General features: G+C 39.0%; 3 protein-coding genes across 3 annotated transcripts; 1 reads left to right on the plus strand and 2 right to left on the minus strand.

Annotated features, from left to right (window-relative positions):
- Nucleotides 1-501: 501 nt before the first annotated feature.
- Nucleotides 502-6,243, minus strand: dbf4 (DBF4-CDC7 kinase regulatory subunit). Its single transcript, XM_077721544.1, has 13 exons — nt 5,229-6,243; nt 4,593-4,705; nt 4,380-4,528; nt 3,840-4,022; nt 3,700-3,750; nt 3,565-3,634; nt 3,294-3,370; nt 3,168-3,216; nt 3,040-3,085; nt 2,830-2,955; nt 1,850-1,964; nt 1,381-1,496; nt 502-1,274 (listed from the first exon to the last, which is right to left on the minus strand). The coding sequence occupies exons 2-13, from the start codon at nt 4,636-4,638 to the stop codon at nt 1,163-1,165; spliced, it is 1,140 nt and encodes a 379-aa protein (XP_077577670.1). The 5' UTR covers nt 4,639-4,705; nt 5,229-6,243; the 3' UTR covers nt 502-1,162.
- slc25a40 (solute carrier family 25 member 40) lies at nt 5,657-9,836 on the plus strand. Its single transcript, XM_077721545.1, has 10 exons — nt 5,657-6,012; nt 6,118-6,226; nt 6,689-6,748; nt 6,830-6,933; nt 7,256-7,323; nt 7,420-7,544; nt 8,279-8,562; nt 9,027-9,108; nt 9,190-9,267; nt 9,340-9,836. Exons 2-10 carry the CDS (start codon nt 6,124-6,126, stop codon nt 9,456-9,458), a joined length of 1,023 nt encoding a protein of 340 aa, XP_077577671.1. The 5' UTR covers nt 5,657-6,012; nt 6,118-6,123; the 3' UTR covers nt 9,459-9,836.
- A 561-nt stretch (nt 9,837-10,397) lies between these two features.
- rundc3b (RUN domain containing 3b) lies at nt 10,398-17,010 on the minus strand. Its single transcript, XM_077721753.1, has 11 exons — nt 16,786-17,010; nt 14,231-14,346; nt 14,014-14,147; nt 13,723-13,808; nt 13,480-13,569; nt 12,812-12,892; nt 12,554-12,728; nt 12,287-12,444; nt 11,604-11,750; nt 11,293-11,396; nt 10,398-11,164 (listed from the first exon to the last, which is right to left on the minus strand). Exons 1-11 carry the CDS (start codon nt 16,878-16,880, stop codon nt 11,019-11,021), a joined length of 1,332 nt encoding a protein of 443 aa, XP_077577879.1. The 5' UTR covers nt 16,881-17,010; the 3' UTR covers nt 10,398-11,018.
- Between the last annotated feature and the right edge of the window lie 717 nt (nt 17,011-17,727).

Genomic DNA, 17,727 nt, shown 5'->3' on the forward strand with positions numbered 1-17,727 from the left:
AAGTAAGGTAGGACAGGGGGCAGACACTTCCTAAAAAACACATCAATACCCGAAGGATCGCTACAGAAACGTTTCATGTATATACATGAGCAAGGGGGTGGTGAGGAGTAGGGTAGTACGTATCTGCATGCGGCCTTTCTGCAGCATCAGAGCCCAAGAAGCACCTTCCGGCTCTATGCAGAGGCGCCAAATACCAGAGCTATAGGCTTTATATATTTTTTTAACGTACATAAAATGATCACTAAATTTTATTTACTGATAGACATATTGTGTTCACGCATATTTTTCACAATATAAGGCACACCTGAGTATAAGGCACATGTTCAATGGATGACCTATTATTAAATTTAAATTTGGATTTGTCATGATCGCCTCGAGAGAGATCCCAGGAAGTGGGAGTCAGTCAGGAAAAAGGTGAGGGAAGTGCTAGTGGAAAAGTTAGCACTTTAATGACAAAATAATCATGCAGAAATAACAGGGGAATAAAATGCAAACTAAAAATATTGTAATACACTTTTCAATGTTTAATAAAGTGCTTTACAGGTTAAAATCATCCAGTTACACCTATCATCCAATCCTCATTCAGACCATCAGACTTATATCAGATACATAAAAGCTCAAATTAAAAATAAATAAATTAAACACGTGATTTCTCTCAGCAGTCTTTAAGTCCTCGGTCCGAGTGTTCCAGAGGTGAGGGTTGTAAACATGAAAACACATCTCACCATGAGGATGAGGGATTTAATATTGATGATAGTTTTTAAAAAATGGTCATTGCTATCAGTTTTTAGCATTTAGAAGATCTGACATAGTTTTTATGGCTGAGATCAATGAAGAAACTCACAAAATTGTCCACTGGCCCTGCGAGCGTCTCTTCTTGTTGGTTTGTGATAATGCTGTGACTTTCCAAGTATGACTCACTGCGTGGCTATTGATGATTGTGTGTGTCACTTTGATTGTCATATACTTCAAAGTGGGCTCGAGGAATTATACTGGGCCGTTGAGCCATGTTTTCACCACTAGAAGGTGCACTTTCATGCACAGCTTTTTGGAGAGAAGTCAACAAATCCAGTCTGCATGGCCGTTTACGAGAAATACATCTGGGATTTGACCTGTGCAAGACAGTCCAACAAGATGTGCCATCACAAAGAGCTTCCTTGCATCAGTTGACAGGTAAGGGGTGCTGCTCCTCTTTAATGACGTCTGTAGATCTGAAATCATTTCTCCCAAATGGTCCAGTGTGTGATTCCACAGATAATACACTGCGCTTTCGCCTGGTGGGAACAAAGAAATGAGAAGTGGAAAATAGTGCCAACTTATTGAAACACATTCAGCAGTTATCATAACCAATAGAAAAGAAATATGTTTAAGAAATTATACCTTTTAATAAAAGTCTTAGAATGGGTAAAGCTGCAGCGTAGTGTTGAAACTTGTTGGTTCAAAACTTGGTAAGCATCGCTTTGGGAGAAAGCCTGGTGGCATTTACTTTGGAGGTGCTGGATCAAAGTGCAAATTGACATATAAAAATAAATATCATGTCAATGGTTTTGGTAACTGGTAGTACTAATAAAATGTATTAAAACTTAATCTAAATAGAGAGCTTTCTGTCTATGTAAATAATCAAACTCTAGAACACAATTTTTAAAATTCTACCAAAGCTCAAACACCAACTATATAAAAACAAGGGCTTGTTTCACTGTTTACTGTTTCTGCACATTTACTCTGTAAACAACATGTGCTACAGTGACTCAGACTGAAAGTGAAAGAAATCAGAATAATATTGTATCAGAATATGAATATTGTTCTTACACTGGCCAAGTTAAAATAAATAAATAAATAAATGACCTACCGTCATCAGGTTTTCATACCCGGCCAAACAACATTCGCAGTAGCCGCCGCCTTTCTTGTCTTTGTTTTTTTTCCTACTGGCAGCTTTTCCTTCACCAACTGAAGCCTTGGCATTTCTGGAAATAGATCATATAAACTACAGTATACAGGCTTTTTTGACAAAAGCAACATTTTCACCCATAAGGATATTTAGATATTTAAAAATCTGAGCCAATACGGTCATATTAACACACAACCAATATACAATTGGATAACTTTCTCAATTATAGTAGTGTAAACAAATGCAGGTGCATTAATGCAGTGTATATCCCAACCTTTTTTGAGCCGAGGCACACTTTTTGCATTGAAAAAAATCTCAAGGGACACCACCATCTGAAAATCTTTGTCGCCTATATTTATAATAGTTATTCTCATCAAAGTTTTATCAGCAGAAATCGCATCCAAAATTATTCCAAAATCTAATTTTTCACAATGACCTAATGTCTCGAAAATTTGGCCTGTGGACCCTGAACAACTTCCGGTTTGAGTGATGCAAATAACCAAGTAAAGTTATTGATCGCATCATTTTATGATTTTTCTCTAAATATTACTTAAATCTCCTAATATTCCGCAAAAAAAAAATTGTTCTCACACAGACTTTACGTCGGCAAAAGTTGATGCCCTAGAAACCAGACAACTTCCGTTTCGACTTAGAGAAAAATAAGCAACAAAATTACTGTTTCACAACTTGAATCAAATAATAGTATAATCTACAATTTAACGTTCGTCATATTTTGATTTGAACCTTGCAATAGTTCCATTTTAATCTCCTTATATTCATATTAATTTTTCTCTCTCAATATCACATTGTATGACTTCTTGCAATTTCCCACGGCACACCTGACCATTGCTCACGGCACACCAGTGTCCCGCGGCACAGTGGTTGGGAAACACTGCATTAATGTATACACAGAAATGATATGAAGTAGAATAAATAAATACCTGTACCCCCACTGTTTGTCCCCAGCAGGTTCTTTACCATCCATTGAGAAAGGAGAACGAGGAGCAAGCGTCTTCAGGTTTAACGCTGGCATTTTAGTCATGGAGACGTACATGGGACAATAATGTCTGAGGAAGAAATGTACATGCTTTCAAAATGGGAACATCCACTGCTGATAGTTAAACAGAAAGAAGTAAAATTAACTCTCCAACCTGCTTGTATCTTCCACCTTGATGAAAGACTTACGAATCCGCCCTCCTGTGGAAAAACTAACTTTCAGTACATAATTACACGCCAAATGATTACAAAAAAAATCTAATCTACTGGACCAAACATTTACCTTGGGCTTTTTTTCCATAAGTGTGCTTTGCTGTGCATGCTGCTTTGACCTATAGAGTATTAAATGTAAAAATATTAAGTATCCGAAACACTATACATACACAGAACTACAATTTTAAGGACTTACACTCGTATTGTCAGCAGTACGGATTGGATGCTGGCTCGCAATGGCCTTTTTCTTTTTCTCGGTGTACGCCAATACATCTGAAAATGCAGCACGAATATAACATTCCCTTTCCATTATGCATCAGTCATATTTATCAAAAAATTAGATATACTGCATATCAAAATGGGACTATAAACATTGCTTTTATTTTGCAAATAAAAAGCATTGCGAATCAACATTCTCATTAGCCCGTACTGTACAAATTTAACTGTCATCTGAAATAAAAACAAACCATCAATGTAGAAGATTTTCAAACCCCACTCCAGGGCCTTTGACACAATCTGGTTAGCGTGCAAAATGTCCTTAAAACAGAGAGTTGATCAGCAAAACGGAGTGCATGATTCAAAATATAAACAGGCCGACAAACCTTTTGTTTCGCAGCCTTGCCTACCAAAGACTTCCCACGGCTTGTGAGGAACTGTAAAGAAACAACGAGAGGCAAACAAATGGTGAATTGAGGCGAGTGATGGAATGAGTTGGCAAAAACTATCTCCCAAGAGAGCTTACCATGTCAGCCTGACCCTGAGACCTGCTCTTGATGCAGTCGCTACCACGCTCAGGGTGGTTTCGAGTGCAAGGTGAGCTCTGTATAGATTGCGGCGAGTCAATTCTCAGCCATTGCGCGTATTTGGTTTCCCTCTTGTTCGATACGAGGTACTTGATGTCTTTGCTGAAAAACTTCTCAACACTCTGTAAAATATTCAAATACCCACTGTTTACCATATATTCTTGCATATAAGCCTTAAAAAATGATGGCTGCATAAGGGTATGGGTTAAATGCACACAAGACTTGCTATACTCTTTTTCACCAAAAGTAACATTTACTATGTGTTGGTTATTTTCTGTTTTGCAGTAAGAAAACAACCATTACTGGATGAATTAATTCCTTATGATATTGACCCCAAAAGTTTGCTTTTGATTCATACAGTATCTCAGAAATACCACATGCGATGATTTTTCTTAAGGTTTTCCCTTCAAAGTAACACATTAGGGCAGATAGGGTAATAAATATACTACAAGGCAGTAAAGTCTTGTTTAAGGACTCACCCCTCCGAGTTCTTTGATATCTCTCTCCAACAACTCTGCAGATCTGTTGGACGGCAGGTCAAGATAGAAGACTTTCCCTGCAAAAGGCTTTAGTAGTCCAATACGAGACTTCCTCGGCGACTTCTTTTGACTCCTTTTGCTAGTTTTACCTGGAAATAAGAGGTGAGATATTGCTTTCCATGGAACTTAAATGTAATAAACAGGAAAAAATACTTTGGCAGTCGACTCCAACTTGCGTCTGTGTGGCTTTTGTCCTCATTTTATTCTCGATCGCTGATCAATTTCTTAGCAGCATTTGTTAGCCCGGTGTTTTGCCAACTTGGCAGCTGTGTTTGTAAACAACAAACAAAAAAAAGAGTGTTGTCAGTTCCATACCTGTCAACCTCGAACCATTTGTGATCTTACCAAATTTTGTTTTCGCCCTTACATATATGTATAAATACATGGAAAATCTTACCACTTTACTTTTTTGATCAAATGAAAGTAAACATAAACAAGGGAACAGGAAACGGAAATCACATGGTGAAAGTGTTACAAAACGAAATGTTTATCATGATCTTTTTTTTTTAGCCAATCAGAGGCGCCGGTACATATATCACTTGGCAGACATGCGTTTCCGGGAAGAAACAATGGCGGATGGTGAAAAATGGCTAGAAAGTGCCTTAATTTATTTTTTTTTCTCAAAATCACCGTTTAGCGTACCATTTTCATGTGTACAGCGTACCAATATAAAAATGGGCTTTCAGTTGTACCAATTACGGCGAGAACGTACCAGTTGACAGGTATGCAGTTCAAATCCTAACTCCTCGTATTCGACCAATCGAAAGGAGAAATGTGTACGGAACTTACCGTTACGACGACACTTTCGGTGATTTTGACATCAATTAAGAGATCCGTTTAATTTATTTAAACATTTATATACTAGTGTCACCAGCGGCATTGGCATTCGTATTTTTCGGAGGTATTTCGTCGATGTTTGGCTCTACTTTTCATTTCCCGCGTAGGAATGAAATGACAACGAAAAATAAAGTTGCCATGTCAAGGTACTATCCTTCTAATTTTAAACTACTTACACTCATTTTTACCAAAGTGCTTCTAACGTGTCAGTTTTTTTTATTTGACCATTAAGCAAAATAACAACTGTACGATCAAACCTCATATTCCCATATAATGCCTTAAATGTCGTAGTAAATATGCGGGAAAATGGGATCTGGCAACAGCGACAGACCTAGGTAAATAACCAGAACTGTTCAGATATTAACTTTCGATATTATTTTAAATGGACACATTTATTTATTTTTGTAATCAAAGACACCTGACTAGCAACACTTACAGTTTCTATATGAGCACCGTTTATGTAATCGTCAACTACGCCAAACGACTTATTTTCAGTTTCGTGAATCTGCCGAAAGGAAACAAACATTTCATCTCCGTAACAACATTATGCAAAGTATACACCATACTATAGTGTACATGTTTGTTGTGTAATATACAGGACCTGCCAAACTAGTCAGGGTAAACATGTTTTTCCTCTAAATCTCTTTTTGAAGCTTGCTGGATGACACGTTTAGACGTGCGCCACGAAAGGACACAATTTAATGCGAATAAGCATTTGTCAAATGTGCTTTGACAGGTAAGACCTCATTGTTATTAACCCCGGTAACTAGCCACATATCACTATCGCCATACGACGATTTGTTAAAAGGCGTCAATTTTAAACGTAATCTCATGTGTTCAGGGAAACATGAGCGGTCAACGTGCCTCAACCCAGGACAAAGATCATGCCATTACTCCAATTCAACAGATGCTGGCGTCATGCTCCGGAGCACTCCTCACGTCCCTCTTTGGTGAGGCAAATGTGGGAGGTTTTAATGAATTGACGTTCATAGACGTCCAATTCTTTGAGTATGTTATTGCATTGAATAACTGTGATAAAATGACTGGGTTTACTGGGGTCAAGTCACATTTCTTGAATTGGATTGAATGCAAGTACAAGTAATTCATTAAACATCCCACAGCAAATTTCTCAAAGGATTTCACAGGCCCAAAGTTGATGAACAATTACGCCATCCACTGGCCTGAACACCCCAAAATAACAAACCTTGGGAAGTACGGGCATCATTAAAAAGACAGCACTGGCTTCTCGAATGAGAATTTTATTTTAAAAAAAAGATAAATAATGATTTATGATTTTTAAAATTGCTATAGAACAATACAGCACAGTGTACTTACAATAGCATATTGGACTACACTATTTTGAGTAACGGGTATCAACTCCTAAATTAATTTATATATTTGTCTCTTCGCAGTGACACCTTTAGACGTTGTGAAGATCAGACTTCAAGCACAGAAAACTCCTTTCCCTAAAGGTAAACTACGGTATACATTGTCAAACAATTGTTGCATTTTCTAACTTCTCATCCGGTGTGTGTTATTCTTTCAATATTTAGGAAAATGCTTTGTTTACTGCAACGGCCTCATGGACCATTTGTGTGTTTGTCTTAATGGGAACAAGGCGTGGTATAAAGCACCAGGACACTTCAATGGCACAGCGGTAAACACAACTCCCATCATAACAGAGTACCGTATTTTTCGGACTATGCATCGCACAAGCCAAATAATGCACAATAAAGAGGAAAAAAGTATATATAAGTCGCACTGGAGTATAAATTGCAGTTTAAAGAGGGCAAATTCGCATTTACTCAGAAAGCAAGAACAACATACTTTAAAGTAAAAATAGTTACCAGCTAAATAGTCACTTGTTAATCTAATATTTACAAGGGATTTTTGGATAACAATGAGGAAAAAGTGCGACTTATAGTCCGGCACATACGGTAAATGTCATGATCGGATTGTAATGTTATGTGCTGCGGCAGGATGCATTTGTCAAGATCGTACGCAACGAAGGAGTCAGGTCCTTATGGAGTGGTCTACCGCCCACCCTGTGAGTCTGAAACACATCCTATTTCTAAGCGTCATTCAGCATCACCCAGGCTTTTAAGCCGATTTATGTGTATGTACCATTTTGTGTGTGATCCAGTGTTATGGCTGTGCCAGCCACAGTCATTTACTTCACCTCCTATGACCAGCTACGTGTGTTCCTGAAGGTTAAGATGGGCAAATACGACCAGTTTGCACCTATGCTGTCTGGGGCTATAGCTAGAGGTATGATTGGAACATTCTTAAGATAATAATAATTTAGTTTGTATCGGGCCACCTTATGTAGCAATATACATATTATATTTTATACATGAAATTGGTACACTATGCAAATTGTGACCAAAAACCCAGTGTCTGTCCCAAATTTGGGGGGGATTTGGGTTTGTACTTTTGATTGTATAGAAGTAAAAATACTTTAAGTCACCCATATGAAAATACACATTAATTTGAATGGTAGTTCATTCATTCATTTTCCATACTGTTTATCCCCACAAGGATTGCAGGGGGTGCTGGAGCATATCACAGCCAATTGCAGGGCACAAACAGACGGACAACTTTGGATGGTAGTAAGCGTCCCTAATATGATTCATGCAGACTTTGTAACATTTAGGACCTCTCATACTGTACGAGAATTTAAAAAAGGGGAAAAGAAATGCAAAAATAACAAAAAAAATCTCCCACATTTAAACATACAACCAGATAAAAAACTACCGTACACAAAAGCTGGAGTGGTAAATACTAACCTCCTGTGTACTTTTTTTGACAGTGTTACCACCACTGTTTAACGGGTCACAGTTCCCACAACAAAAAGGCAATGTGTTCAACATTAAAACTCAAGAAGCCAACATAGTTGAGATCTCGCATGACACATAGATACCTTGTGAAATCAACAGTAAAGAAAAATATCTGACCTGTGTGTTGCTTAAACTCTGCTTCATCTGCCCTCTTCCAAACACTAGTGGGTGCCGCCTCAGTGATTAGCCCAATCGAACTTCTACGCACGAAGCTGCAGTCTCAGAAGCTGTCGTATAGGCAGCTGGGAACCTGCGTGCGGACGGCCGTGGAGGTGGACGGCTGGCTATCCATGTGGCGAGGCTTAGGTCCCACGCTATTACGAGATGTGCCCTTCTCTGCCATTTACTGGTACAACTACGAGCGTGGCAAGAAGTGTCTGTGCCAGTACTATGGCATCGGAGAGCCTACCTTACCCATGACCTTCTTGTCTGGCGCTACATCTGGCACGGTGAGGGCACAATAATTTGCAAGTGACTTTAGCTCCCATGATTACTTCAGGATGTTGTCAAAGTTTTCAAATATTTGACTGGAATCCAACAAAGTTGACTTTAACCTTTCCAGGCACAGTAGTCACTTCATTGTATGCATCTACTAAAAAAATAACTTAGTTCATTCATAGCCCAAGTTGCAGCATATGTGTTGTGGTAGTTAGTAGAGGGAAATTAATACTGAAAACATCTAGTGAAAGCCATTGATGTCCAACGCATTTCAATCGAGGGGATCATGCGATCGAATTTGTCAATATCGGAAGAAATTGACATTTTAATGAAGAAATCAACTAAATTCTTTCTGGATTCATAATATCTTAGAATATACCAATTTCTAATAAAAAACTAAAACAAACTTTACTATAATATTCTTATAAATCGTGATGCACTAATATATTTGTGATATTTTCCCACTTCCTTTCAGATTGCATCCATCATAACCCTGCCTTTTGATGTCGTCAAAACAAGACGGCAAGTGGAACTTGGTGAGCGAGAAGCAATGAAATGTAAGTTTGTCAATATAATGCATTTCTTTTCAAAAGGAAACATTCCCTGATTTCCCTCAATGGGCTGTTTTGTGTTGTCAGTATCATACAAGACATCCTCCACCATCAGTGTAATGAAGAGGATTCTGGCACAGCACGGCGTCAAAGGCCTGTTTGCAGGTTTGCTTCTGGCAAACACTTTGAATTTCAAAACACCATCTTCACTCCTAACCCACTTGTTTTCCTGGTCAGGTTTCCTCCCACGAGTGTTCAAAGTGGCACCCGCATGCGCCATCATGATCACAAACTACGAGTTGGGGAAGGACTTTTTCCGCAAGCGCAACCTGGCTCGACAAACCAATAACACCTGAAACATGATGAGGCAGACTGGCCACACACTATGCTTGAAAAAACTGGGAGATTATTAAAATAATACAATATTTTAACTTTAATAATCCATAAGGACATTGTTCTGTTTTGATGGCTTGAAATACAGAGAACTCCCACTCTTTGCAAGAAGTTGGGATGGTACCCTGTCGCCAGTTGTATGTACTAGTACAAGCGGGGTTCAAAGAACTTCAAATGCAGACCTACACTTAAGGAGGATGTGTAGAGCAAAAAATATTATGGTAAATACACAAAAAATATGTTCATTTAGTATTTAAGGTCACAGTCATTAAACCGGGTGGTTGAAAATCAGTTACCAAGAATTTTATTTATTTGTACAAAATGAATGTTTTTTCCCTTAATGCCTTCGTCATGACTTGTGCTAAGCCGAATAACAAATAATAATGAGGACATGTAAGATAAAAAAATATATGAGTGATAGAAATTCATAATCCTTAGCGGATTATAAGTATGTTTGACTTCTTATGGAACAAGACAATGGTTATTAGAAATGACATCCCTATCCAAACACCTGAAAGCTGTTTACTGTATTCCTAAGGGGTATAATATATAGTAGGATTTGATAGTAGTATTTGGAAGCTTTTCAAACAAACGTTTGGCCTAAAGCTGTATTCAGTTTATATTATAATAGAACAGAATGGAAGTTTATCAGTCATTTATCAGTCTTTATATATCTATATCTAAAAATATATATATATATATATATATATATATATATATATATATATATATATATATATATATATATATATATATATATATATATATATATATATATATATATATATATATATATATATATATATATATATATATATATATATATATATATATATATATATATATATATATATATATATATATATATATATATATATATAATCAAATTTGTATAAAAATAATAATTGGTGATGTCAAGTTTTATTATGAAACTGCCAAATGTAATCATTTTCCAAAGTAACATTTATTACAAAATAAGGATAAAAACCCATATTACACATTTTCCCAAAATTATAATTAACAAAAGCAAAAGCCAGGGCAATTAGGCTACACATCCAGTAGAAGGTCAAACTTTCCCCCAAAATCATTACAAGCCGAGGTGAATAACTGCATTGGAATCTAAATGTCTTAAAGGGAACATAAAATTCAACTGAGGTGGGGAAGGGGAATCAATCATAGTGGTCATGACCTGAGAACAAAATAAAGCATTCTGCACGACACTAAAAACAAAGGCACAGAAACACCTGAAAACTAAATGTTCATACTATGAAGGCATCATAAAAGTGCAAATAAGATAATTCTCCTTCAACAATTGGTGACAATGACGAGACCAATTCTTCCAACGTTGGCACATGATCATCCATTATTAAGCATTCAAGTTAAAGTTACCTTGTGTCAGAAAGTGCTTCAAGCTAAAAAAGCTCATTCCAACAACTTTCTAAAACCTGTCAGTGACAAAGAATGTACATTTCTACAAAGCACGCTGAGAAGATGGCTGGTAGAGTGAGTCCTGGCATGGGGGCTTACGTAGGGGTAAAGCCTGGGCTGTTAACCTCAGTGGCGGGACTGGCCAGACACTCGTTGGACCGCAGACTGGCCAGAGACCTAAAACTGTTGACGGATGTGAGCGAGCCACATAGTCCTCGGAGAGACGGCGACTGTTCTTTTCCTGTGGGCAAATTGCTATGGTCAAAAACCATGGCTTTGATAAACTTTTTAACCTTTTCTGTGCCAATAATTGGCAACAGACGTCCAATCTCCAATGTGAATTGGCCAGCCAAGTCTGAGTAGTCATACCTTGACGGGGCCAGTGTGGTTTGGTTTCCAGTGTTAGGACATGTGTCGGTTCGAGGGACATCTGTGATAGGCTCATGTCAGTCGTCAGATTGTGGAGGCTCTTGCTGCACAACAAACAACAATTGGACAATGAGAGCCAATGGAGACAAAGGGTGTGCAGTAATACCTGGTTTATCATGGTTAATAATAAATAGGTGATGGACTGTGATGTTGGGAAAGTGTTATTGTCACTTAAGGTTTATAATGCATTACATTGTTCACTAATAAATTTTTTGGTCTTACTATACTGCAGTATACAAAAAGTCCCATACTTCTCCCACTGTCCGGGGCTCTTCCTATACAACAGCGTGTCCAAGGCAACGGCGTTGGCATCCAAGGCGTCGGGAGACGGCCACTGATTGGTCAAGTGGGCTGTCAGATCCTGTCGTGACCGTAAGTCATTGTTCTTCAACACTGTCCTGCACCCACCAGACACAATTCAGTGTTCTAGTTATTTGCAAACTCCGCCCCTTAAACAACCATTGACGAATCATACGTCCTAGCAACCATTAAATCAGCCTGGTTCGTCAAAGCTCTACTCATGACTATTGGATGTGATGTGCCTATGGAATATCTAAAATTAAATTCTAATGATTAAATGTGTGAGCATGAGTAGAAGCTTACTAGCGATAAATACAGAACGTGTGCCATCCTTAATTAATCCTGCATATTTTTTTCTCATTCAGTACATGGAGTAGGATAAGCCTTATCATCAGTCTTTGACTTGCACGTGTCCGCCCCCGAGTCCTATTACATTACAATGAAAGTGACTTCATTTGCATTTAATCATAGAGCGAGTTCTTGCTTCGGCGCCTTCAGTCATGACACGTCTTCAATTAAGGGATTTGGGAGCCTACATTGAATTAGTTGTCACACAATAGAAAGACAGTTTTTCGCTAATTCAATCGTTTGATTCGCTACACGTGGACGCTATACAGAAGCCTTACAAACTCACAGCTGATCCTGCAGTTCCAAAATGATCAACTCCAGCTGTTCTTTTTCCAGCGTGTGTGACAGGTGCATGTCTACCAGACTCTGTTCGAGAGCTTTGTTGTGTGACGACGCCTCGGCCAACTGCGCCTCACGCAGACGTACCAGCTCCTCAAGGTATGCCTGATGAACAAAACAAAGAAAAGCTCGCCCTCAGGATTTTGATCAGGCCAGTAATATAAATATCCCATTAAATATGACATTTACGTCGTTGAACTATGCTTGAACAGACCTTCTGCTCCATCGCCATGCGATATTTTTGCTCAAAGCGCTTGCACTTGCTGACCAAGTTGCTCTGTTCGGTAAAGATGGAGGCAGCTGTGGCCTTCTTATCCGGGGTGCTGCTCTCGCTGCCGCTGCTGCCTAGCGTCCGCATCTCTTCCTCGTCGCTGCTGATGCTGTCGGCACTGCAACCGGGGAGGAGGATGACGCCCGTCACCCGGTCAACGCACATTCGGCAACCCCGCGCGCCAAGGGCCGACTTAAGTACCTCTGAGTGAACTTCAGGTAAGGCGTGTAGTCAATGACCGAGGGGACCCCGCCGTCGAGACCCTCGCCTTTCAGACAAAAGCTGCAGAGAGGAGACAGGTTGCGTTCATATAAGTAAAATTCTTGCCCTGCCTCACCCCCAAACATAAGAATTTGATCATCTAGTATTTGTGCGCTCATCCGATTCGACTGGATGCAGTGATGGTGACCTGCAGATGAAGTGCAACCGACAGAGTCTGTCTGTGTCACAGCTGTGCTTAGGTGATTGGTTCTTTCAGATTCAATGTGAGCTTTTTAGCCCCACCTATGTTGAAATTGGATTGGATTGGATAACTGTGTTCATCCCGTATTCGGGAAATTTCGTTGTCACAGTAGCAAGAGGGCGAGGATGCAGAAATAGGAAAGACATTTTAGACATAGATAGGTAATAAGTAAGTTCATAAATAAATACATGAATAAATATATAAATAAATAAGCGTTGCTGAAATATATATCTATATATACACACCCCCACCCCCCCCCCCCCACACACACCCCCCCCCCCCCACACACATATATATATATATATACATACATATACATATATATATTTACATATATATATTAATATATAAGCACATATATACATATACTTATATATCTACATACACCTATTTTTAAGCTCATTACCTGAAGTCGATGGTGTTGAGTCCAATGAGCGTGTCCGCCAGAAGAGCCGCCTCCTCTCCCAACATGATTGCCCCATCCTCATAAAATCTCCTGCAGTCATGTTTACTCACGTCATTGATTTTCAATTCTAACAGATGCAAACTCAGCTGACTGGGTTCAGCTATGTGCTAACACCTGCTCTTTACAACATTAGGTAAACATACATCATTAAATGCTACCAACAACAACAACAAAAGTTCAAACCTGGTTATTTTAAGGTCCCTGAGAGCAGAGGAGATGTACTCAGACAATCTCTTCTCCATCAGAACAACTCGGATCCAAGCTCGACCCTGGTGAGAAAAATATAATTGGATGAGTACAAGCAAATAATTGTATGATAAGAAAGAATAAAGAAAAGACTCATCAGAATAAGATTATTAAGTTAAGTTGCAATGTTCTAAGAAAATGAAAAACAATGTAAAGTAATCTACAGTAAAGTGAAACTTAAACTAGTCTTTAAAAACGAGTTATGGATTCTTTTAGGCTCTAAGTCACCTTAGCTTTGGAGGACCGCACATTCTCCATACTTTCGATGCTTCGTATGCAATTGTGAGGTACTTTGCCACAGGCGGCTTTGATGAAGTCCCAGAAGCTCCGATGACTCTCGTAGCCAAACCAATTTGTCTGACCTGAATAAAAAAAACAAACAAGTTGGATTGCATACAAATGTGTTTTCACCTTAACCTCATCTTTCGGAGTGATTATTTGTTACCTTTCAGACGATGATTCAGTATATGTTCTAAAATAGACACAAAGTTGACCAACTCTGGAGACGAGTCGTCCAGGGTCTCAAAACAGGAACGATCCAGAAGAGTCTTCACTGAAAACCTGGTGACAAAGTGAGTTTTTTTAATACTTTCACTCAAAATTTTCATTCAAAAACCTGCATGTAAGGTTCATTGGTCACCAAAGTATGAATGTAACTCTTCATGGTATTTGTGTAAAGTGTATGCATGGTAAATCCTCTAGTATAGGCTTAACCTCACCTGCAATTGTAATGAGTAAAAGTGCTACTGCAAATGGATATAGGGTGGCTTCTGTCTCAATAACACAGCTGGTGTCTGTCCTTCCCAGCTGGAAGGCGAGTCAGTTTAATCAGGTTACACCTAATTAGCAAGAAGGAGATTTAATGGACTAGGCGGCCTTTTGTGTATGTGCATGTGTGCCGAAGTTGTTTGGAGACATTTTACATCAAGCAGATGATCTGACTCCCTTTTCCGTTGCTTAGTAGCAGTGTTTGCCATGCCCCCAAACGCTCTCACAAATGTCATCTTGTTTCCAAGGGCACCACAAGTACGCATCAAAAATCTCAAGCGCTTACCTGTACCGTGGATGTTTCCTTCATCATGCATCATAGGAGGTCCATGTCTTATGGTTTTTATAAACTTATTTTTTGAATCAGTTTTTCCAATCATATGTCGCACTTATATGCAAATCTTTCCCCAAGACAAACAAAACAAAGGTTATACTCTCAAGGCTTGTCTTTCAATCTCTACAAGATGGTCAGATGTTGACATTCTTAAGTCCCTCCATTTTTTACATTTGTCTTCAAATTGTATTTCTTATATTCTTAATCTGTGTGGTTAGCATGTCAGCCTCCCAGATCTGGAGTCCTGGGTTAAAATCCAGGTCGGAGTTTGCATATTCTCCCCAGGCCTGCATGGGTTTTCTCCGGGTACTCCGGTTTACTCCCACATTCCAAAGACATGCATGATAAGCTGATTGGACACTCTAAATTGCCCCTAGGTATGGATGTGAATGGTTATCCGTCTGATTGTGCCAGTAATACAGGGTTCAGAAAATTAATGAATGAATACTCTTAATCTGAATGTTACATTACATTATGAATAGCTCTTTCACAGTAGATATCCACAGTTCCTCTGTCAGCACAGTCTCGTGGTGACTTTTTAACTTGCTGTCGGCAGCACTTTAGGAAGGTACTCGTGTTCCTTACGTGTTGTGTCTCGAGTGAAGTTCCCTAAATTAAGTAACTTAAATGTGCTTGGTATTGCATATTCTATTATATTTCTAAAACCATTTCAAATTTTCTTCCAATCTTCTATATTTGGGCAATCTATATGTCCACGAGCTCTCTAGCATGGCAGATACCATGTTTTTTTCTTTCTTCAAAGTAATATATATATACATTTATATATATTTTAAATCAAACCCGGTAGTTACAGTTATATTCTTTCCAAACATTTGAACACGCAGAGTCAACCATTCTTCCCCAAGTATTTGAGCTTTAAGTCATTTTTCCATTTTTTCTTTAAAACAACTTAACACAAATCACATATTCTTCCAACTTGGCATAAGTACTTTGTAATCTTGCATTTTTCCCTTCATCAGCTTTAGAAAACGCCTTAATGGCCTCATTTTCAGGTACACATTTGATCTATTTTTCATGATAGTCCTTTATTTGTAACTATTGCAACTAGTCTTGAAGGTCCAGTCCCAATGCTTACCATCATTTATCAAAACTCTTGCACTGTACTATTGTTTTAAGTAGTATTGACAGCACTGAAATGACGTAATTGCTATCGGGAAGTACTTCGAAATAATGTGGCAAGGCTGCGCAATATGTACTTTTTGAGAAATACTTTCAAACCAATGGTCGCCCTGGACGTCTAAAAATGTGGCATCCATTAGTTTTTCTTCTTCTAGCTTAATGAGGTAATCGCTAGTATATGTCCAATCTGTTCAAAGTGGGAGGTTGGCAGCAAAAGGAGTGTTCATTCTGTGTTCATCCATCCCCAACACTTTAAAATTGATTGGACATCTAATGCTGTCAATGACAGACAATAAGTTAAGCAATCTTTAGCCCAGCCATGAAAGCAACAACTTAACATTCAAGTGAGTACTAGGCAAGTTTAAAATATCTCAACACTTCAGGTAAATGAAGCAAATACGCATGCTCATTTGAATGTTGGCAGAATCTGAAACACCTAGAGGAAATCCACACAAGCATACAGAGAAAAGTGATCCCCCCCCCCAAAAAAAAATCTTCAGACAGTGAGAAAGACCTGATAACCACTGATCTCATCATGGGTCACATGCTGTTTGACTACCTATATTTACATAACACAATTATCTATTAAAGCAATAGCTTGACATCCCAGATAGACAATAGCAACTTCACAGACATGGGAATTGGAGATCATATTAGGTTATATGCGATGGTGCTAACAAGTGTCAATCTCAGATGGTGTTTTGACAGCAGCAGCATAATGATGAGGATGAGGAGGATGGTCCTAAAGAGCTACCCACCGGCAAACGGTAAGCAGGTTCCTCCTCTCGACTGCCGCGCTTCTGGTCCCGGCCCGCTTGCGGCTGATGTGCAGACCCGCGCCGATGGATGCCATGTCCGGCTTGAGGCCAGCTTGCAAGGCCGCCTGTGCCTGCCTGCCTGCCCGCCTGCCTTCTTGCAGGAGGTCAACTTCCCTCCAGAGGAAAGACACTGGCTTTGCTTACGTCACAAAGCATGGACGAAGGGGGGTTAAGCACGGAAGTCGCATCAAGTTACACAAGAGAGGGACAACGCCATTTCCGGTAGAATTTTTCAACATCAGAGCTCTTTAAGGTAAGATGTGATTTTTACCTTTGTTCCACGCTTAAAAGTATAGTACTATACTAGAATTTGGCAGTCATGATTTAAAAGCATTACATATCGTCTGAATTTGTGAGTACATTTTCAGTGTTGTCTTGTTTTTTTCTGAAGAATAAATCTAAGTATTTAATCTATTTACGTGTGTGCCTTTATTTTATTACGTACGACTGCATTGGCGTTAGACACTTCCGTCGGATTTATGTTTTATTATGAGCCGAATTTATATTATTAATATGGAGGCTGATGACCTCAAACGCCCCCGGGGGGCGTGCGTGTGTGCGTGCGTGTGTGCGTGCGTGCGTGCGTGCGTGCGACACCCGTGGAAAACCAAGAGAAAATAATTCATAAAATGACCTTTAGGCAGTGTGATTTTAAGCCAATAATCAAAAAGAGAAAGATGACATCAGTGTCTTCTATAGAGCACGTCTGGTGGGAGGGCGCAAACACTCGCGCACAACGACAGGTGCGCATAAGTGCGCAAAATGAATGAATAAATCAGTGGCATTCATAAAAAAAGCTATTGGCAGCTACTTTATGGGATTTTGACTGATCGTTTAAAGTGAAAGAATATTGTTCTGTCATAGGTCGTGGTATTTTAAATG

This window comes from Stigmatopora nigra, chromosome 7 (assembly GCF_051989575.1).
Source record: "Stigmatopora nigra isolate UIUO_SnigA chromosome 7, RoL_Snig_1.1, whole genome shotgun sequence".
NCBI lineage: Eukaryota > Metazoa > Chordata > Actinopteri > Syngnathiformes > Syngnathidae > Stigmatopora > Stigmatopora nigra.